This window comes from Prionailurus viverrinus, chromosome A1 (genome assembly GCF_022837055.1).
Source record: "Prionailurus viverrinus isolate Anna chromosome A1, UM_Priviv_1.0, whole genome shotgun sequence".
Lineage (NCBI taxonomy): Eukaryota > Metazoa > Chordata > Mammalia > Carnivora > Felidae > Prionailurus > Prionailurus viverrinus.
Window position 1 is genome coordinate 2,476,077 of NC_062561.1, and position 23,133 is coordinate 2,499,209.

General features: G+C 48.5%; 1 protein-coding gene across 2 annotated transcripts in view; it reads left to right on the forward strand.

The window, feature by feature from the left end:
* Positions 1–23,133, forward strand: part of FGF9 (fibroblast growth factor 9) — a 95,000-nt gene that overhangs the window by 53,923 nt on the left and 17,944 nt on the right. The window contains exons 5-6 of one of the 2 annotated variants that reach the window (XR_007155581.1): positions 5,409–6,334; positions 17,809–17,913. Coding sequence is in view for 1 of the 2 variants with exons in the window: in XM_047874690.1 (XP_047730646.1) it covers positions 8,875–9,151; positions 17,809–17,912 (381 nt within the window). In the remaining variant the exon portion in view is untranslated. Of the gene's footprint in view, positions 1–5,408; positions 6,335–7,510; positions 9,152–17,808; positions 17,914–23,133 lie in introns of those variants that run through there. The other variant, XM_047874690.1, reaches the window with a different exon arrangement.

Consider the following 23,133-nt stretch of genomic DNA (forward strand, 5'->3'; position numbering starts at 1 on the left):
AACCCCTCTAAGCCTTAGTTTCTTCAACCCTAACAAGCAGAGCTAATAATGTCGAATTTGTAGTATAATGAAGTTTTAAATGAAATAGGGCAAGTGAAATTCTTGGCGTGTGTTGAGTGATAACTATTATTGTTGCTGTTGTTACTTATACCCCATCCATATTCTAAAAGTGGGGGTGGGGGGAAGTAGAGAAAGAGGCAAGAAAAAGAGCTAAAATGAGTTATGCTGGAGTGACCAAAAGGAAAGTGGAGAGGTATGGGAATGGAGAGGCAAACAAGGAGGGAGGTTATGGTAGGAAGTTGGGCAGCTTTGCAGGCCGTGAGAATGAACTCGGAGTGGAAGGTGGGACGTTTTGAACCGGCAATGTGATCTAATATTGGGACAATTACAAGTGAAGAAAGTCCTAGGACTTTGCCGGTCACATTTTATGATAGGAGAAATCAGGAGAGGCAGAAAGGTAAAAGGAACCGGGAAAATGCTGAACACTGCTAAGGACACACAAGAATTATCCTGAAAGAGACGGAAAGGAGCAGCATCTGGAGATTGACTCTATTACATTTTCAGAGATGTGTTATTTCACGAACCTGGGTCGTGTGCAGAAAAGTCTTCCCTGATCACATTTTCTGCAGCTCCTCCCAAGACCAGGTGCTGTACTTCCATTCCTTCCAAAGAGGAATATGTAATTACGTAAAAAAGTTAAGCCGTGCTTATGTTTTTGTAAAGAAACGCTACATTCGTGTGGTTCAAGATGGTAAGAAAGTGTATGCAGTGAAAATTCTCCCTCCTATTCATTGTCCCCTAGGTATATGATTTTCAGCAGACAAGCAAAGCTATTGTCTTTGTTTCTTATATATACTTCTAGAGATAGTATTTATATGTATTAATATAAAGGTTTTCCTTTAGGACATAAATGATGCCATAACACATATACTGTTCTGGACTGTATTTTTCTCTTCAACAGTATTCTTTGGAGTTTAGTCCATGGTAGCATACAAAAACCTTCCCTATTTTTTTTTTCCTTTACCAAGCTGCTTGAGATTCTATTTTATGGAATTATTTAAAAAAAATTTTTTTTTGATGTTTATTTATTTTTGACAGAGACAGAGACAGAGACAGAGCATGAGCGGGGGAAGGCAGAAAGAGAGGGAGACACAGAATCTGAAACAGGCTCCAGGCTCAGAGCTGTCAGCACAGAGCCCGACGCGGGGCTTAAACTCACGAACTGCGAGATCATGACCTGAGCCGACGTCGGGCGCTCAACCGACTGAGCCACCCAAGCGCCCCTATGGAATTATTTTAATTCATGTAACCAGTCATTCATTTTTTAAACTTTATTTATTTTGAGAGAGAGTGTGCACGCATGCTTATGAGTCGGGGAGAGAGTGGCGCAGAGCCCCATGTGGGGCTCAGTCTCACATACCCTGAGATCATGACCTGAGCCAAAACCGAGAATCAGACACCCAACTGACTGAGACACCCAGATGCCCCATAACCTGTTCCTGATGGACACATGAACTGTTTCCAGTCTTTTGCGACTACAAAGAGTGCTACGGTGAGGAATCTTGTGCACACAGGATTTTGTACATGTGTATATAGATACTGAAGATAAATTTCCAGAAGAGAGATTGTTGAGTCAAAGGATCTGTGCAGTTGTGATATATAAGTAGATATTATCAAAAGTGCCCTTCCTCAAGGCTGTGACAACTTCATCTCCACAGTGATATATGAGAGCATCTGAATTCCCCAAACTCTTAAAACACAGTATTTTATATTATTTTTTAAATAGTTGTCAAATTATAGCAAAAATGGTATATCTGCAGTTTTATTTTACATTTCTTTTATTATAAATGGAATTGAAACTATTTACTAATGTTTAAGAACCATTTGTATTTTCTGTAAACTATTCTATCGTTAGTATTTTTCTTTTGTCCCCCCAACACTTTAAATATGTCATTCCACTCTCCTCTTGCTTGCATGGTTTCTGAAGAAAAGTCCAATGTGATTCTTTTCTTTGTTCCTCTATAGGGAGGATTCCCTGCCACCCCCCCCCCCAGTCTTTTTCAAGATTTTCTCTTTGTCTTTGTCTACACTGTAGACATGGATATATGTTGAGCATGAGGTACACTGTACATTTTTTTGGGTTTGTCCTACTTACTGTTCTCTGACCTTCCTAGATCTGTGGCTTAGAGTCTGTCATTAAGTTTGGAAATTTCTTAAATGTTATCTCTTCAAATATTTCTTCTGTGTTTCTCTCTTTTTTCTCCTTCTAGTATTCCAATTACATGTGTGATACTTCCTTTGTCGTTTTCCCACAGTTCCTGGATATTCTGTTCCATTGTTTTCTTTCTTTTATCTCCGCGTTTCAATTTGAGGAGTTGCTATTGACATATATTCCGAGCTCACTGGTTCCTTCCTCGACTGTGTTCAGTGCCCTGCTGAACCCGTCAAAGGCCTTCTTCATTTGTGTTGCAGTGTTTCGGGTTTCTCGCACCTCCCGTAGATTCTTCCCTTCTGCTTTCATCACCTATTGGTTCTTGCATGTTATCCACTTTTTCCATTAGAGACCTTAACCTATTAATGATGTTTTTTTCAAAAAAATTTGTAACGTTTATTTGTGAGAGACAGAGCACAAGCGAGGGAGGGGCAGAGGGAGAGGGAGACACAGAATCCAAAGCAGGCTCCAGGCTCTGAGCTGTCAGCACAGAGGCCAGTGTGGGGCTCAAACCCACGAACCTGTGAAGATCATGACTTGAGCCAAAGACGGATGCTTAACTGACTGAACCACCAGGTGCCCCTAGTGATGGTTGTTTCAAATTCCTGGTGTGATAATTCCAAAACTTCTCTTACTTTGTACACTGTGCTTTTTTTTTTTTTTTTTTAACCTTTTAACCTTTTTGTGGAAAGCTGGATATGATGTATTGGGTAAAAATTACTTAGGTAGACAAGCCTTTTGTGTGAGATTTTATATTTATCTGGCCAAGAGTTAGGCTGTTTTTACTGTTTGCAGTTGCTGTGGGGTCAGGGACTAAAATTTCTTCCGGTGTCTTTTTCATCTCCCTTGGTTTATCTGGGAGGCTTCCTAAATAAGGTCTGAGTCTTGCCGTTCTTGTAGCTGTAATGATCCCTGTATTATGCTGGAGCCCTCTGGATGTCGTGGAAAGATGTAGAGGCAGGGGAAGTGTTCTCTAGTCCTATGACTAGGTCTCAGTCTTTTAGGAATCCCGAACTGGGTATTTCCTTTTCCCCACAGTGAGGGCTAGAGGGGGCTGGAGGGAATGATGACTTCCCCGTCTTTACATGTCAGACTAGAAAACAGAAGTCATATTTTTCTTATTGATTTATAGGAGCTCTTTATATATTAGGGAAATGAGTTCTTTATCTTGATATGAGATGGACATTTTTTCCATTTTGTCATTTATCTTCTGAATTTGTGTTTTCCCTCCATGCAGTTAAACCATGTTTTGTCTGCGGTAGAATTTGTCATTATTCCCTTTCAGGTATTTGGATTCTGTGATACAATTAGTAAGAACTTCACTACTGAGATTATGAAGGAATTCTTCCATTGTTTCTTTTATGGTTTTATTTTTTAATATTGAAATATTTGCTCCATTTAGGTTTTATCCTCACGTAAAGTGTGAGGAATAGATATTACTTATTTTTTCCCAGCTGTCTATTCAGTGGTTTCAAAACCATTTGCTCAATAGTTCATTCCCCACCTCCCCTGATTGCTTATCATGTATTAAATTATACAATGTATTCAGGTCTATTTCTGTGATTTCTATTCGGTGTCATTGCTTTATCTATATGACAACACTACTCTCTGTTTTGAGTGTTATAGCTTTAAAATATTTAAAAATATTGTATGGCTAGTTACCTTCTTATTTTTCTTGTCAATTTCAAACATTTTTGTGGTCAATTTAAAATGAATTTTCTATATTAACTTTAGCATCCGCGTTTCTAACTAAAAAACATATTGGTTGTTTTTGTGTTCATGTTAAGTTTTTAGATTAATTTAGGAATGATTATGTATTTATGAAATTGAGTTTTTTCAATCTGAGAACACTACCTGCCTTTCTATTTGTTTAGTTCTTCTTTTGTGTCCCTAGAGAGCTTTAAATGTGTTTCTTCATGCAGACCTTGCACATTTTTGTTAACTGTATTCCTGGAAATTTATCTTTCTTGTTCCCCCCGTATTGTAACTACGGCCTTTATTCCTTCATTATGTCTTTTAACTAGTTGTTCTTGTATACATCTAAGCAATTTACTTCTGTGTAAATTTTTTTATATTTGTATTTATTTAATGCAAACATACCATTTATAAAAATTTATAATATATGTATATACGTGCATATATGGCTATGCTAGTATATGCTTATTATATGCACAGTATAGCATGCATATAGTATATGCTCGTATATGCTTATTATGCTAGAGGGTCATATACTTGGCACCATCACTTGTTAGCACTGTGGCAATAGGCATGTTACTTAATCTTTAGAAGTCCGTTTTTTCATGTGTAAAACGGGATAAGAGTACCCATCTCATACGGCGATTTTGAAAGTTAAAAAGGTAAAACACAAAAGCACTTAGTAGTGTGGAACACAGCAAGCAGCCAATAAATGTTGGCTCCAGTAGTTCTGTCCTCTTGCCATTGAAGCTTACCTGTAGTCCACCAGGGTCAGAATAGGAACTGACTTCAACCTTCCCAAACACTCCTCTCCACTCCACACTCCTCACAATTTCCAAACCAGAGCCCTTGACTAAAGGGCTGTAGAGGAGGTGGGGAGAGTGGGGGAAATGGGGATGGGAGGGTGGAGGCCCAGTTACACCTTTATTATAGGAAAGGAATGAAAGTATTCCATGGTGATGTGCGTTTGGGGGTCCAAGGAAGTCAGAGGAGGGGACATGTGTTAATGAAGAAAGCAGCAGAGGTGGGCAGAGCGCTTTTTCCAGCGGTCACCTGAAATTTGGAGGGACTTTATTATACCTTACAGGCCATTGTTTACATCCATGTGTCATAAACTCACCCCGTATCAGCAATCACGGGGAGCAGATCTCGGTGGGGCAGGGAGGGTTGGGGAAGCTGTTTCCAGATCTGCTGCCCCCTATCTTAGTGCTCATTTCTCTTCATGGCTCTCTTCGCTTACCTCATCATTTATTCCCATCGGGGTCTAAGCACTAAATGATCAGCAGAAGAGACTGATGAAGAGAAAACCAGAGGGATTAAAATATTCTGAGAAGAGACAGCCCGAGAGAGCACTGCGATGGGAATCAATAATAGTATTTGCTGCATATCTCATGGGCAGAAATGTGGGGGGAAGGACATTAGGACTAGCCTAATGATAGCTCTTAAGTGTATTGTTTGCTGCCTGTTTTATATGCATTTTTCCTTTTATTCCTAACAACAGTCTTCCAAGGCAGGTGTCATTAAGCCAATTACACCACGTGTGTGGAAAGCAAGGCCTCATTCCTCTTGGAGTTTGGCATCTATGTCCCAATTGAAAAATACTTATAAAACCTACGCACACAGGCGTGGACCCAGGAGCTCATGACCGTGGCGCAGCTGGAGGGGAATCGTGAGGAAGTCGGCCAGACACGGCCGGTGGAGTGGGTTCTGGCGAAAATGGGCCGCGACCCACGGAAGGAAAGAGATGATCGCCTTAACTGTGATAGGAAAGCAGGACCAAACCGAGGGGAAGGCACCTTGACCCGCACGTTGACGGCGCAAGGAAGGGGCGGAGGCTTCCTGCGGCTCCAGTTCGGTGTGCAGATGAAGTGTGGGTTCGTCCGCTGCAGTAGCGGAGCGACGCCGGGAGCACGCTGCTCCTCGGCGGGGAAGCGCTCCGTCAGCCACTTAGCCCCGGCTCCCACCGCCGCATCCTTTTTAAAGTGACAGTCACGAGGCTGCAGGATTCGGAAGCGGAAATGGTCTTTGCTCATTGGCTCACCATCTAAACTCGGACCGAAAGAATGTGGTTGGGGACAGCTGGCGGAAACTGTCCCAGGCCGGTCTTCAGTGGAAGCGTCCACGTGCTGCTCATGGCCTCCCTCACCGAGCGTCTGGCCCCCTCTCCCCCCGCCCCCGCCCGCCTGTCTCCCTTCATCGGCTTCTGCTGGCAAAGTAACCCACCCGGCATACGGGGCCCGCGCGGCCCAGGGACGGCCCCGCGTGAGCCGGCGCTGCTGGCTGCCTCCGTGCTGGATGCCGGCCACTCGGGTGGTTTATGAGAAGTGACACTTCCTCCCCGGCTTCTCGAGCAGTTACCGTGAAAGCCCACCGTCGACGTGACCGCCGTCAATGCCGCGGGGCAGGGCTCTGGTGCTTCCTAAACACGTAAGCACGACGCACGGAGTCAGCCCGCGGACACCCAATGACCTGGGACTGCGGCAAAGGGGTGTGGGAATGGCCAGGAGGGAGGACCCCCTCGCTCCTCGCACTCCTCTCCGCCGGGGCCGGGCCGGAGCACGCCTTCCGCCCCGGGGGCGGCGGAAGGTCGCTCCGGGTCGCCGGCACCTCCCGCACCCGAGAAATCTGCCAATTCACGACTCCCTCTCATCTTCCGGCGAAACCCTCTCGTCCCGAGCAGGGCCAGCCCCAGGGCCTCACCTCCGGCCTCTCGCCGACTCCTGGGGCGGATCCCCCCCCCCTCCCAACCCCGCGCCCCCATAAAGAGGCTGCCTCCCTTTCCCGGCGCAGGGGTCCAGTCTCCGCTTCCACCCCGCGCCTCACTCGCACGTCCCGCGGACTAGAGCCGTGCTCAAGTCCCGGCAACTTTCACCATCTTGACCCGAGAGCCGGGCCGTTTCTGAGACAATGTGAACAAAGGGGAGCGGCGGGGCAAGGGGCCGGCGGGCGGACTGCGGGGCGAAGGTGTGCGCGCGCGGGGGGCGGGGGGCGGCGCGGGGGGTCCCGGCGCCCGCCGGCCGTCCCGGGCTCCGAGCGCGCCGCCGCCGGGCTCCGGGGCCGGCCTGGCTCGGCGGGGCCCCCCGAGGCCCGGGGTGGCGATTTCTCTTTGTCCCAGCCCGTGGCCGGGCGCGGAGGCCGCTGGCCGCGGGCGGGAAGCCGAGGCAGGGCAGGAAGGAGCGGCTGCGGGCCCCAGGGCGCCCCCCACGCGCCTCCCGCGCGCTCCCCGGACTCCGCGGCTGCCTTCCGACCGTGGGGGAGACCCCGGAACTCCTCGGTCGGGCCGCAACCGCCAGGGCGGCACGACTCGCCCTAAACAGCGTGGCTGGGGGCAAAGAGGGAGTCCACTGGCGCGCTCGCCTCCACCCCGACCCTCCGAAGATGCGCGCGCTAGTGGAACTCGGGGGCCGAGGCGGTTCTCTGGCGCCCCCGCTGCCGGCTGCACCGCGGTCTCCCGGATCCGGGCTGCCAGGCTGGACCTAAACATAGCCGGGTGTGTAGAAACCGATGCCGTCAGAAAGCCCCGAACAGAACGGTGGGCACATCTGCCTCGCCTGTGTGTGTGTGGGGGGGGGGGGGGGGGGGTAGGGAGAGGGAGAGAGAGACCGAGAGACAGGAAAAAGGCAGGGGGAGAGAGAAGCTGGGTCCACATCCATCCGGCTTACCTGCAGCACGGTTTGCGCCTCTGTGTGTCTGGCATTAAGAATGAAAGAGAAACTGCCCTTTCCATTCGAGCTCACCGAATCCCCCCCACTTCCCTCCAACTCTTTCAACTAAGTTTTATTTTATAATGCAAGGCAACACTGCAGAGTCCACGCGAAAACCCGTTTCCCGATGGCAGTCTGAGCCTCCGTCGGTGTCTCCAGCCAGATTTTAGGTTGCCAGCCTCGATTCAGCAGGAGACGCGGCGTTCCCGCCTCCCGCCTCCCGCCTCCCTCGGTGCATCCTCCTTTGTACGGCGAGGGCTCCTCGGCCGTCTCCCGGGAAGTCCCGCGCTCTGGCACGCTGCGCCGGGCCTGCGGCAGAGCCGCGCGGGCCGTGCGGGCGGGCGCTAGGACCGCGGGGAGCCCGGGAGGCCGCGGCGCTACCTTAAACCCAGCCCAATGCCGCTGCCTGCGCCACTCTGCGCGCCGGCGGGGGCTGCGCAGGAGGAGCGCTCCGCCCGGCTACAACGCTCCGCGAGCCGGCGCGGCAACACCTGTTCGCGGCAGCCAGGGCGGCACGCGAGCTCCCGGTCGCGGCTCCGCTCGCTCGCCGCTCGCCACCCGTTCTAAGCCAATGGACATCTGCCGAGCCTCTGGAGAATTCTGGATACTAGCTTTGGACGCCTAAAGTTTTTTCTGCTTTTTGTTTTTTTAAATAACAATAATTTTTTTTTTTTTTTAGAGGGGGGACCGGGAGGGGAGATTTTGTCGCCGCCGCCAACGTGAGATTTTTTTTTTTCCCCTTGAAGGATTCATGCTGATGTCTGCAGAGTCGGTTAGAGTAAAAACAGCGCATGCCTTCCTGGAGTCGGGATCCGTAAATTCTGACGTAGCCCGTGCATCTTAAAAATCCTTATAATAACGCCTAGGCATTTAAGTTGCTATGGTCATTCCGATCTCAAACCAAATGGAGAAACTACGGATTTTTTTTCCTTATTACGGTCGGATGGGATGAAGACCTTCCTGCCTGCTAAGAGCTGGGGATCTATCCATAGAGATACATAGATATGTTTATCAATATGTCAGTGTGTGAGTATAAAGTGGTGGTTTCTTAGACTATCAGTGGTTTGACCTTGAACCTGTGCCAGTGAAACAGCAGATTACTTTTATTTATGCATTTAATGGATTGAAGAAAAGAACCTTTTTTTTTTTTTCTCTCTCCGCAACTGCAGTAAGGGAGGGGAGTTGGATATACCTCGCCTAATATCTTCTGGGTTCATACCGTCATTATTGTTTATTGCTGTGCTCCAAAAGCCGAGTCCTCTGATGGCTCCCTTAGGTGAAGTTGGGAACTATTTCGGTGTGCAGGATGCGGTACCATTTGGGAATGTGCCCGTGTTGCCGGTGGACAGTCCGGTTTTGTTAAGTGACCACCTGGGTCAGTCCGAAGCAGGGGGGCTTCCCAGGGGACCCGCAGTCACGGACCTGGATCATTTAAAGGGGATTCTCAGGCGGAGGCAGCTATACTGCAGGACTGGATTTCACTTAGAAATCTTCCCCAATGGTACTATCCAGGGAACCAGGAAAGACCACAGCCGATTTGGTAGGTATACCATTAACCCTTTAATGTCCGTGCGATGCCATGTTCGGGTTATAACTACCAAGAAGGTGGTGGCCGGGCGGGGGTATGCAGGAAGGGGTCTCTCCCTCTGCCTCTGTTTCTGTCTTGCCAGCTTAAAAAAAAAAAAAAAAAGAAAAGAAAAAAGAGAAAGAAAAGAAAAAAAAAAAAGAAAAAGCCTCCGGAATTGCAGATCCGCTGCTGGCACTGATGCAACTCTACATTGAAAGGCCCCCCCACTTTTTTTTTTTTGAAAGGAGGGCATGATTTATAAATATAACACAAGTCTCTAGTTCTTTTGCATCAGATACACGGGAAGATCGGGTTTAGGAAGTTTCTTTTGAATGGACTGATTCCGCGAGTTTAAAGCTTTAATCATTAACTACTGAGAACTTGAAAATGCATTTTGCCGAAGGCAGTGGTTATTATCTTGTGCCCCAATGAAGTTTTTGCTCCCCCTCTTTTTCTTCTAATAAGTACACTGCTTGAATTGTAAATTAAGCGTATTGTTTATTCCCACCGCGAGGGTCTGAAAACCCCGTAGGCGAAGGTTGCTGACTGATTGTTCTGCTGGGAGGACTAAAGTCATATTTTAGACTCCGAGAGCAGCAGAGGCAGAGCGCTGGGGGAAAATGACTCGGGAAGGGGTCGAACGCTCACCGGGGGCGTTTGTCTTTACAGCTATCAAGTTATTACCTATGCTCTGTATTTGTACAGTGTGCAGCCCTGTGTGGCTTTCCTGGGTGGTTCCCTGGTGTGTGTGTGTGTGTGTGTGTGTGTGTGTGTGTGTGCGCGCGCGCGTGCAAAAGCTGCGAGCTAATTTTAAAGGACATTCCGAGGATTTCATTTCCCAAGGAGGGTACTTGTGACTCAGCACTGAGGGCTGCAGACCCGGGTGCTGGTGACTCTGCTCCCTTTAATGCCTGCACGCACGTGCCTGCGGGGCCACCCTGAGCCCAGCGGCACAGTGTCAGCGAGCACAATACCGATGGGGAGACTCTCGGGTGTTTTCCTTACTCACTAAAAAGCAAGCAAGCTCCAGTTGGGCAACCAGACTGTTGGAAGGAGTTAACTTCTCAGTGAACCCACCTGACAACACTTAAACTAGGTCGTAAAAAACAAAGTCCTGTGGTGATTTTTCTTTCTCATGCTTTAATGCCAGATGTTGAACGCAGCCTAAACTATCTGTTTAGATTCGTGGGGCTGTAGAGGATGCCAGAAGGTGAGGACGACTCAGGCCTGGGATGGGGATGGTCCCAGATCCACGAGGCCCAATATTTTCTCCTTTTGCTCACCGCCAAGCCTAAGCCCCAAGCTGAACCTACTGGTGTAAATATTTCTGGCAGTCTCCCCTCTCTGCTTAAAAAAAGGAAAGGAAAAGGCAAAGCTGTAGCTCTTTGCTTTGCAATTATTCAGTTGAAATATAACTGCCCCTCCCCCCCCCCGCCCCCCGAAGTGAACGCAGCTCTGGTTGTTGCAAAGCGTAGACTAAACTTTACTAAAAGTGCTGTTCTGTCTGGCCACTTTAAGGGCTGCTACCGTGCCTAGCGCTCGGTACCCGAACAACAGGCCACGGTGGGCGACCGTGGGTGGGGGAGCGAATGTGCGCCCGGCCGCAGCGGCCCCCGGCTGGACGTCTGCACCGCGCCGGCGGTTGGCCGGCGGCGTGGGCGGGCGGCCTAGGTGCGCGGGGCGGCTGGAGCCCCAGTCCTCCCGCGCTCCCGGCCGGCAGGTGCCGAGTCGGCAGCCCGGGCCCCCCGGCGCTCTCGGCGGCCGCCCGGCCAGCTCCGCGCGGTCCTAAACACGCTCCGTTTCCGTCCCCCTTTCTACCGGGCTGGAGTGCGCCGTTCGGTGCTGCAGGGACTCCTTGCGTCCGGGGGCGACGGGCAGGGGCCGACACGCTTCTGGTAGTGTTTAGGGAATGAGATTTTTTTTGGCCCAAGTTTAGTGCCTTCGCTTTCTCTTTGTGTGTGAGTGTGGGTCCAGCGAGGCTGACAGCCGCCGCCCCGGGCAGCGCGGGTGTTCGCGGTGTGGGAACCGCCGGAGGCGCGCACCGCGGCGGGAGAGCTGGTGGCGGGGACTGAGATCAGGCTGGAGGTCGTACCCCTGGCCTCCCCCGTGCCGTCTCGGACCCATCTCCCTCATCTGAAGCACGCAGCCGGGTCTCGGAGAATCGATGGCTCAGCGGTGCCTGGGAGGTGGGTCGAGGACCCCGGCCCTGCCGGCCGGAGCCGCAGGGGAAGGGGTGGGGGGGGACAAAGGGCCGCGGAGGCGGGTGGAGGGGGCGGTGAGCTATTGTTAACGGCGTTCCGGGAGCGGAGCTCGCGGCCCGCGGGCCTGCGTCTCGGCGCCCCGGCTTGGGCCCTGGCCTCCGGGCCCGGGGGAGCGCGGCGGGGCACCAATGCGGAGCGAGGGTAGCTTCATTGTGTGAATTAGCGGAGTCCTGCCTTGGCGAGAGCGCCTCAGAACCCCGGCGCAGCCCGACTGGGCCCCGGAGTGGACAGATTATGGGCTGTTCCACTTGGGGTTCCTCCATGTCCCCCCCCCCCATAGCCTTTTTCTTTTTCTTTCTTTCTTTCTTTCTTTTTTTTTTTTTTTAATGCAGTCACCTTTTGGGTAGGACGTTTGCTAAACGCAGTCGAGTGAGTCATTAGAAATCTAGTAACTGCCACCGGGGAGAGTGAGGATGCAAGGGTTGAATCGTGGGGACCGCGAGGGTGGAGAGAACCCCAAAAGCGAGTTCTGGGGTCATCGGACGAGGACCGCTGCTACAGCAGCTGAATAGAGACCATAGAAAAAAAATAACTGGAAGTCGTCCCCCCCCACCCCACCCCCCAATCCTGGAGGTTGGAGAAAGGTGTCGCCAAGGAAGTGACATCTCTACTCCTTAGACTCGCTTGGCACTGTTGGCCGGGTTGGTAGGGGCAGTGCGGATGAGGAGGAGAGGAGGGGAGGTCAGCCCCGGCCCGCGTTGGGGGGCGGGGGGAGAAGGGGCTCGGATCTGCGAGCTCGAGGGTCGGCCGGGAGCCGGCCGCGGGGGGAAGGGCGCGCCCGGCGCTCCGCTGTGCCACTCACCCCCGTTTGGATGGAGCCGAGTGGGTGGCTGTGCGCAGTGGGGGTGGGGAAGGAGGGTGAGGCAGGAGGGTTATTTAAGTCTTTCATCCGCTTGCCGGGAGAAGCGGCCCCCGGGGTGACAGCAGTGCCGCGGTCTCCCGCCGCTACCGCTGCGGCAGGTCCCAATATTAGCAACCTCTGCAGCGCCGAGCGAGTGCCGGGAGCCTCCTACCCTTGCCTTCCCAGCCCCGCCCGGAAGCAGGGCTGGGCTCCGCGGCGCTAGGACCCTGCGGGCAGGGCGGGGGAGCGCGCGGCCGGGGGAGGGGGCGGAGGGGCTGCAGCGGCCCGCCACACCTGGCGCTCCCGCTCGCTCCCCGCCGCAGCCGCCCTGGCCGGCCTCCTCCCTTCCCGGTCCGCTGCCTCCCTCTCCTCGGCCCAGCTCCCTGCAGGGGACTCAGTCCTCAAGACCCTCGGTTTCTGTCCCGATTCTTTAGAAAGGAGTAGCTGTAGGTAGGGGGTGGGGGTGGTTGACACTTCGATGAAAAATATAAGGTGCATTTCTGCGTGCAATGAGCTGGCGGCAGGAGACGGGCCGGAGGAATGATTTTTGCCACCCCCCATGCAGCCGCAGGTGACTGCAGCTGCTGGCAGGCTTCGCGGTGACACAGCAGCAGTGCAGGGGACGTGGGGGCGGGGGCATCTTACCGTCGTCCCAGCGGGAGCTGCGGCAGTGACAACTTAGGTGGGACCTTGAGAAAGCCCTTTGTGTTTTCCTGGGGGGGGGGGGTGGTATGCAGATAAGGCTGAGCCAGGAGAACTGGCACAAGGTATTGCATCTCTCTGGGTAATAGGCTGGGGGGGGGGGGCGGGATGTTTCACTTCATGCATAGTTTTTGTCTTTAAAGCACTTGCTAGACGGGGGAAAAAAAGTGAGCAGAAAATCGATTGAGGAAAAGGTAATGCAGAATAATAAAAAAGTGAGCGCTGGTCCTTTTCCGCTATTTGATTTGGCACAAGGAAGCCCGAGTGGACCGACCCCCTGACTTCGTGGAAAGATGGCGTGCTTCTCTGCTGCTGTGCCCTTTGGGCTGGAGTGTTGGCCCGAAAAGGCCAGACTTCATCAGCCCTCCAGATGCACATCCGACCTGGGGCTGCTCTAAGAAAGACTGCCTGTTTAAGGTGTTATTTTCCGGATTGGTTCAGATTCTTGAAAAAAATTGGGAGTTGTAACTCCCACTTCGTCATTTCCTAAGGAAACTCTGAGATCTGCTCAGATTGCTACAGACTCCGCTTTACTCCGTCCCAGGCTTGGAGATGATTGATTTGGCAGCCCGGGTGTGGGATTCTCTGGGTGAGGAGGGAGCTCCGGAGGGAGGGGTGCTAATCTATTTTCGAAAGCCTCCTGTCTTGCCTCTCTCCACAGTCCGCATACATTCTTGTCCTCTAAAGAATGCAGCTCTGTTAAGTGTTGGGGGCTTTTAGCCCAGAGGGTTGTTTAACACGGGCCACAGTGGAGCATGTGCCCGCCCTTCCACTTGCCATGGCTGGCCTTATTATGGCCTTGGACATGAGGCCCGATACAGAGGGGCTTTTGGGAGCCGGGCCAGCTTCGGGTTCGTGGCCCATTTGAACAGAGCTCTGGGCTGACCACTAATATCTAGTAAGTCTGGAGCAAAGGTCTGGTGTGGTCATTTTCCTAAAGTGGTCTCGGGAGCTGTCCCAGCCTCCTGTGGACCAGAGATGACCTCAGACCCCATGAGACCCCCTTGGGCCCAGTGAGCACATCCTCAAAGGAACTGTTGGCTGCTGTGAAAGAGAATAACAGTCAGATGCCACTAGCCGCTGACCCTGTGCTTCCCATGTCACTCCACCGCCACCCATTACTGGGGCCCTTCTGAGCTGAGGATGCCTTGGTTGTGCCTGCCTAAGAGAAGGGACGGCCCCCTGTGGCCCACGTGTGAGAGCGTACGTTTAGATGTTCGGCAACAATCCCACCGTTCCCACCCCCTCTCTCGCTTCCTATTTTCTTTCTCCTCTTCCTGGCTCTTCCCTTCTTGCCCTCCCTCTCCTGTTGCTCATTAAACATTTAAGGGTTTCTACACGGAAGCCTTCTCCTGGGTTGTATTGATCCAGCACCCCTCTATGCCGCACGCTCCTGCAAAAAAAGGGGTGGGGGCTGCCCTCAAGTGAGAATTGTTGGAAGCCCTTGCTTGTCTCAGGCCCAGAGAGACATTAGCTGACTCGGTGGAGGTTATGGAGTTCACTGTGGACAAGATGGTTCCAGAAATGATAAGGATTCCAGTGTGGGCGGAGGGGATCTTGTTGCCCCGTTGCCGGGTCTTTCTGACCTTATGCTGTTGGTGCTCTGGTGGGGGGGGGGGGGATGCTGTGACTCAGGGATTCAGGTGTTCTGCTTGCCCTTGGATCATTGAGATGACCTCATAAAAAGCCGTGCCTTTCTTTTGAGGTCTCTGTTTTTCAAGGATGGTGGTTTGAGATGATCAAATCCTTTCCACCTGGGGTAACTACATAGGTAGTTTCTTCTCACCTCGAGAGCCGCCTCGGAAACTTGTCTCAGGAATTATTTCTTTCCAGAGGCCCCCTCCGACTTCCCTTCCCAAACCTGAGTGAGCTGCTCTTCGTTGGACACCGACCACACCCTAAACGTCTTCTTCTCACTGCCTTTCCCACATTGTTGTTGTATTTATCTGCTCATTTGTCTCTCCTTCCACTAGATGGTAAGCTCTTTGAGGATATAGGCCTACGCCATGGCTTATTTATCTTTATATATTCAATACACGGCACAGTTCTTGGCTTACGATAGTCACTCAATAATAGTTTGTTGATTGGATAAGTCAGTATAAATGAATTACAGCTATCTTGTTGATGCCAGAAAAAGAAACAAGGTAGATATCTTAATACTTTCATTTCTAGAATATATAATAACTTCAGTCCGTAAGGCCTTTAACAGACTTGAACTTTGCGCACGTAAACACTTTGGGTAAATAGTCTACATACACAGGAGATGCCCACTGTGGTGGAGTCTCATCTAGGTAACGACTTCTAGTCACCAGTAAGGGAATGACTATCAATATGGTACAGAAATCACGGATACATGGAAAAAAAAAAAAAGGTAAAAACAGTGGTAAGATGTGCATCATCAACAAGCATACGGGCTTCGGTGTCCGATTGCGGGGGGCAAATTATTTAACATCCTAACGCCTCAGTGTCCCCATTTGTGAGCTGAAGATGAAAACGTAATGCCTAGGGTTGTTGTGAGCACTGAGTGGAAGGCCCCACTGGCACTGACTAAATGCTCCAGTGTCCAAGCTATCTTGATTGTCGTCGTTTTCGGTATCGAGAGTGTTCTCGATGTTCTGCAGGCAAGCTAGTGGAACGGTTTTGTAAGATCACACCCACCCACCCTGTTGCTTTTGGGCCTGACGGGCAACGATGATGAATATTCATGACTCGTTCCCAGAGCTGCCTCATGTTTAGGGAAAACACAGGGATCCTCACATACCCTGTGAGAAGATGCGAGTGTCTTTTAGTCTTGGGATTAAAGCCTTCCCCATTGATAGGGCGTAGTAAATTGATCAGACCCCAACGGGGGGCAAAATGCTTCCTGTCTTTCATTTTATGATGAAAATCGGACACTGGCAAATTCCTTACACTCATTTCGGGATCACTGTGACCTATATTGTGGTTGTTTTCAGGTAGCTAAGAAGAGGTTATGCACTTGACTCCCAATAGTAGTAAAATGCCATAACTGAGATGAGTTTTTAATCATAAGAATTGGAATAGTACAATGAAAGGAAAGAATTGCGTCAATCAGGGAGTGCATGTCGTGCGAAGGGAATCTCGTGGAAGTATCTCCTTACTGACCTTTCCGTTTGCTCTGTGAGGTGGGAAAGGCTCCTCGTACACCAGCTTCTTTGGACGCACCTTCCGAGGTAGAGTCTCAGATGATCAGATCCGAAGTGTAATTTGTAATTTCTCTTTATATCTTTTTCCATGCACTGCTTCACATTTTATGAAAATAAATAGTTTTGCATGTTCAGATAGGTATCCTATAAAATGCAGACACACGATATTGGTTACATTTTGTGCTTATAAAAGAATTAAGAATCCCCCTTTACAAGAAATCTCTCTTCTTTGTTGTATCACCTTGGAACCCTTTGCTTTATGAGATTTATGTAGCGCACGTCTTCTTTGGATTTTGCAGCACAGTCTATTTTGTGAGAGTTGCAAAATTAATTGTTTCAAAATCCACATAAGTGCTTTTTTATTAGTCACAGGAGACTGCCTATAGCACACTGTTATCCTTAGTGTTTTGCTAAACTCTCAACTGTAAGTGAATTTTTCAATATTTGAAGATATTTTTAAAACAAGAATTCAATATTTGGTATGTGTTAACTCAAGGTCTACACAGAGGATATCCTTTTATAACAAAATTGAGTGAATGGCTAAGCACAAGAAATACTAGCATTGTCCCAGATATACAGTTGGGTAATCATCTTAAAACGACAATATAGTTAGAGAAATTAAAGTTGCTGTTGTATGGCCATAAAATTCTGGATTGATGCCCAGCTTAGGTGTTGTTACTCTTAGTGAGGTAAGCACGGGGAAAGATGGGGGAAAAAAGATCATGATGTTGGTTTGATTTGGGGATATAGTCCTTCATACCCATTTTCATTCAAGAGCATTTTTGATGTTAGCATTTTCCCTTCAGAATATTATGTTATCTTAATTGTTTAACTAGTTCTTTGAGGCTTGGATAAGTACAGCAAAAATCAATACTTCGTTTAAGCAGAAATATTTGGGATGTATGTAGGCTATTTTAATTTTCCAGGTGGAGCTCAATAAAGTTATACAATCAAAAGGTGAATAATATTCTATATAAACCAATCAGGTCTTTGGTTAGCACATATACTCTTATTTTAAGGGACATAAGATCAGTCTCTGAATAGAATATTTTCCAATACCTGCCCATACACAAATACTTAATTTTGTATTTATGAAGTAAGAAGTAAGTTGTTTTTCTCTTAAAGTAGACTCTTCTAAGGTTAATTTGAAGATGTATTTTGATTTATCTGTCATATCACTTCTTAGGGTATCTGTAAACACTAGCTTTAAAAAATTTTTTTGTTATGTGTCATGTTAGTAAGTATTTTTGTATCATTTTTATAAGATGGAATTTAGTTGAAAAATCAGTTTTCTTAGGCAGTGGTTTTAAGAGAAGACACTTAAATTTTTTTAAAAAAATGTTTATTTTGAGAGAGAGAGAAATTACAAGCGGGGGAGGGAGAGAGAGAGAGGGGGCACAGAATCCGAAGCAGACTCCAGGCTCTGAGCCATCAGCACAGAGCCCGACGCGGGGCTCGAACCCACTAACCTGAGCTGAAGTCGGACGCCTAACTGACCGAGCCACCCAGGCGCCCCAGGAGAAGACACTTCATCAATAAGTGTGAGATTATCCAAGTTGGGAGTTGGGCTCAGTGTCCTCTCAAAAAGTCTTAGGGATGCTGAGACTAAGGAATTGCTCTGTGCTCTGACCTGTCTTCTGCCTTCTGCCATTTGTCTCTTAGGCATTCTGGAATTTATCAGTATAGCAGTGGGCCTGGTCAGCATTCGAGGCGTGGACAGTGGACTCTACCTCGGGATGAATGAGAAGGGGGAGCTGTATGGATCAGTAAGTACTGGGAGAGACTTTGCCGATCTTCATGCTTTATTTGATTGGAACTGCATTTTCTGTAGATGATATGTATCTAGAAATGAAGCTGAGTCTCTTTGGAAGGAGAGCGTAAGTTCTTGCTTTTTGAGAAAAACCATTCTGTTTGTATTTATAGATATCAGCCCTGGACCTTCACCAGACCCAAGTTTCTAAGAAAATGCTTTATTTATATGCCAAACCATTTTCATTGTCAAGTAAATAAAAAATTCACAAGTGTGAAAAATCCCATCTTCTTGTATTGAATGGGAGTTATTTTTGAAATGAATTGAAATTATCTTCTCCTAAGCTTTGCAAAGCAGTGTAATTAAAACTAGAAACAGACAGCCATGCAGTGAGTATAAACCCTTTCTCTGAGCTCCATAAGACTCTCATTATGTAGAGGGAAGAGAGGGATGGAAATTATTGCCAGATATTCTTGTACGTGAATAAGAATATAAAAATATTATAATTATTTGCAAGTATCATAAGTTTCTTTTTTTTTTTTTCTGGTCTCACTTCCCATCTCTACCGGGTTGTAAGCTCCCGGAAGGAGGCACTGAAGAAGTATTTATCGTATCCTAGCAGGTGCCAGGTAGTATTCTAGGCGCTGTGGGATGTCAGTGAGTGAGACAAAGTCCTTGCTTCTGCTTTGAGCGAAGGGGACTGACTTTACATCTTTGTTATCTCTTTACTTGTACTAGCAGTTTCTAAAACAGTGCATGCTTTACAGTAGGAACTTAATGCATTTTTTTTTTTTGCTAAATGTATGAGTATGAATAATAGATTATTAGTTACTATATACCAACTTGAATTTTCGCCAAAAAAACGCTTGTAGTGAAACCAGCCTTTAGTTTTTCCTTGCCATTATCGGTGGCCAAATGAGAATTGAATCCACGTTATCGGCAATAGGAGAAGTTTGATTAGATCCACAAAAAGGTGAAAATTAAAAGAAACTGAGAACGGGAGGCAGAAATGAAGGGCATCTTTATACATAATGGAGAGAAACGTTGTCTAGATATACCCCTTTCTTGTCCACGTATTAGAAAATACATGTGTATACTCACACATACACATGCAGGGGTTGGAATGCTTTCAGACGCAAGATCCCCAGATGACAATAAGTGTCCTGTGTCATTTGAATATAGCACACACCATTTTCAATGATGTGACATTGGTTTTTCTGCCTTGGTGAAATTTGAGTCTAGATTGGTTGATTTTGCTAGATGTTTAAGTCTTTAAAAAAATTTTTTTTTCAACGTTTATTTATTTTGGGGACAGAGAGAGACAGAGCATGGACGGGGGAGGGGCAGAGAGAGAGGGAGACACAGAATCGGAAACAGGCTCCAGGCTCTGAGCCATCAGCCCAGAGCCCGATGCGGGGCTCGAACTCACTGACCGCGAGATCGTGACCTGGCTGAAGTCGGACGCTTAACCGACTGCGCCACCCAGGCGCCCCTAGATGTTTAAGTCTTTTAAAAAGAAGTGTGTCCTTGAGAAAATAGATGATTTTAAAGTCTCTTTTTAAGCATAGGATTGGGTTGAGCTTTTGAAACACCGTTCGTGGTTTAGATCAAGTTATTTACTGCCTAAGTTATCTTTGCCAGCACTTTTAAGTGCAAAGATACAAGGTATAAGGAAGCTTTTAAACTTTTAAAACATAAAATGATGTTCTCCTTTGTCACCCCCTCAAATTTTTTTTTTTTTTCCACTTTTAGGTATATCGTGTGGATTTAATTAGGTCGGTCACAGTTGAACTCAATAAAACGCTTCTTGTGTGGAGGGCACAGTCTGACATCTAGTGGGTGGAGGGACAGGTTTATCACCATGGTCTCTAGGCTTTTTTGATCACATATCACCACCCAAGCAATTTTTTTCGAGTCTGGGTCTCAACAGTGTATGTTAAATTATTTAAGGATTCTCTATATAAAATATAGTTCATATAGATTGTTATATTTTATAAAACCCGTATTAAGGTAAACATTTGTAAAGGTTGTGACAAATGACTAAACTCAAATAGAGGCCACGTTTGTTCCCCTGTCCATGGACCACCGTGCACGCCCCTGCAGTTTCGTGGTTGACAAGGAGAGCAGTGGAACTTTATGTCCAGCACAGTGGCCTCTGTGTGTGTGGACCAGCCGAGCCTCATCTCCCCGTCTGGATTCTTTCGGTGGCTTCTTGCTCGTCTCTCCCCTCCTCCAGCTGCCTGCCTCTGTAGGCCCTGTCAGCAACACAGGCTGCGGACAGAATGCGGGCTCTAGAATGTACCCCGAACGTAGGCCCGGTCATTATCAGTGACAGGACTCTCCGAAACGGTGGCCAGGGGGCAGAAAGTTGGAGAACCCCCTCTTGGCATGTTTTCTGGGAAGCCCGCCGAGTGTGTGGCTGGGAGTAGACGTCCCACCTCCGCTGCCATGTGGCCACAAAGCCACACAGCTGGCCGACAACCCCAGTCGTGGAACCCCAGCTAGAAGAGGAGGGTCCGAGGAAAGGCCTCCTCTCCCCCCACCGCCCCGTGCTTGGGGAATGCCCAGTTTCTCGTGTCCAGAGTGCCTGCAGGCTTGGGAACTGCTCAGGGGAAAGCATGGAAGGGAACGCTTTTGCATACTGTGATTTCCTTTCTGGAGAGCGGTCTCCAGAGGCTTCTGCACACCAAGCTTCTCCCCTCTCCAATCCATTCTCCACGCCCCTGGGAGAACTGCCCTTCAGAACTCGCAAGTGAATGTCCGCTGTCCACGTAGATCAGGTGCTTACCTTTGAAGGTGAATGCCTGCGTTCTTTGGCACAGCATTCAGGGTTCCACTTGACCTGTACCTGCACGTGGCGGGTAGGTGCTCGATAAACACTTGTCGGGCTGAAAAGAACTGAGCGCCGTGATTTATTTTGCTGCTTCGTTAAACACAGGGGTGTGGCCCTCGCTGTGTCTCTGCCCCTGTGGTCAGGTGTACTTAGGACCCTGCTGGAAGGGAGAACCCCCATCTTCCGACTGCCACACTAAGCTGGCCTGTGATATGGCGTCCCGGGTGGGTCCCGCCCGAGGCGGATATGGCTGAGGCTGGGAAAAGATGGTAAGGTGGTGAGAGCATGGCAGTGGCAGTCAGAAGACTTGGGCTCTCATTCTGTCTCCGCCACCCGCAAGGGCCCTTGCTCTCCTCGTGTGTGAAGCGAACAGCTTGACTTGGCTATCTGGAGTGTCTTTTCCTACTCTGGATCTCAAGGACGTGTGGTTTGGATTTGTTGGGATTCACTCTTGGGTCTTGTCTGCCTGACGCGTGATGTTCTCTGCATACACAAAGTGTGTGTGCCGCGAGGTCTTTTCGTCCCTTACGTGTAGAGCTGGGAAGAAAGCTTCCTGGGAAGCCAGATGGTTTTCCCTTTGGTCTGTACCTGAGGCAGGAGACGGGAATGGAAGTTAGATCAGGGCTCCTCCGTGGCCGGGAATTACGCTTTCCATCGGGGTTGTGGTTACCATATCTGGGTGTGGCAGTGGAAATCGGGAGTGACCAAAACATCCCATTTCATTGGGATGAGCCTGGGAGAAGGAAAGAAGGGAAACTGGCAATGACTCTGTCGTTAAGTACAGTTGACCCTTGAACAACACACGTCTGAAGTGTGCGGGTCCTCTGATAGGCAGGTTTTATTTATTTATTTATTTATTTAATAAATACAATAGAGCACTGTAAATGTACGTTCTCCTCCTTACCATTTTCTTCACATTGTCTTTTCGCTAGCTGACTTTGTTGTAAGGATCTAGTATCCAAAATGTGTGTTAATTGCTTATGTTGCAGGTAAGGCTTCTAGTCAACAGTTGGCGATCAGTAGTGCAGCGGCACGCAGATTTTACACCGCGCCGGGGGGGCGGTTGACGGGGTCAAGGGTACACTACAAATTGTAGCTTAAAGACTTTTTGCCCGAATGAGGTTGTGTGTTACTATGAAAGAAGGCTAAGAGGAGATGTGGGGAAATAGCAGACGTCCCCTCACGAAAAGTACATGGATGTGTAGATGCAGCAAAAATTAATTTACAATGCGTTTTGGGGTAACTTGTCTCTTTTCGTCTATGTAATTCTTTTGTTTTCAAGTTTATGTTGGGAATGTATCTCAAAGGCCAGAGATGAACAGAGTCGTATTTCTTTAGAAAAATGCATAGGATTCTGCTATCCTCGTAGAACGTGGCAGCAGGAGAAAGGATATTGGTAGTGTGTATCACGATATGATTTAAGGACAACCTGACCTGAATAATTCCGCCTCTGGGTTGGGGTCTGACTCTGGCATTCATGGGCTAATTCACCCATGTGTCAACCCTTTGTTTGCTCATTCATTTACGAACACTTATATGCGCAGTACAGCTAATTCTATGCTAAATGCATAACAGCGCAGCAAAGAGCTCAGACTCTGGGAGGAGAAAGGTACTTACAATCATTCAGTGCCGTGTGAAATGTACCATATTAGAAAAACACACAAATATCTTGGTGGGGGGTCCGAAAGAGTGCATAATAACTGCTCAGGGAAACTGGGTGATAACATTGAAACTGCATCTTAAGGCATGAACAGGAGTCTCAGAAAAGGAAGAGCAGACAAGTTAGGGCACATGAGCTTTCAAATGTAAAGATTAGGGTATCTGCCTGAGTCATAGAGAAGGTGTCAGATCTCACACACACACACACACACACACACGCACACGCACGCACACACGTGCACGCACACTTGCTTGGCCAGAGGATTATGGTATTAGAGTATTACATTTGTCACTTTTGTTCTTATCAAAGAGACCAGAAGTAAGGCTCAGATAGTTGCTTTTAGAGTCTTAATCTAACTTATCTGAATATTATCAAGATTCTTTAATCATTAAGAAAAATTGACTATAATAAGTATCTCTTTAAAAAAGAATGCCATGGAAAAAATTAATCTCTTTCAAGAAGTTTGCATTTAGGGGTGCCTGGCTGGCTCAGTCAGAGGAGCATGTGAAGACTCTTGATCTTGGGGTTGTGAGTTTGAGCCCCATGTTGGGTGCAGAGTTACTTAAAAATAAAATCTTAAAAAAAAAAAAGCTTGCATTTAATGAAAGAAACTTTACCATTTCATTAAAAAAGGTAGCACAGTAGGGGCGTCCGGGTGGCTCAGTCAGTTAAGCGTCTGACTTTGGCTCAGGTCATAATCTCACAATTTGTGGGTTCGAGCCCCGCATCGGGCTCTGTGCTGAC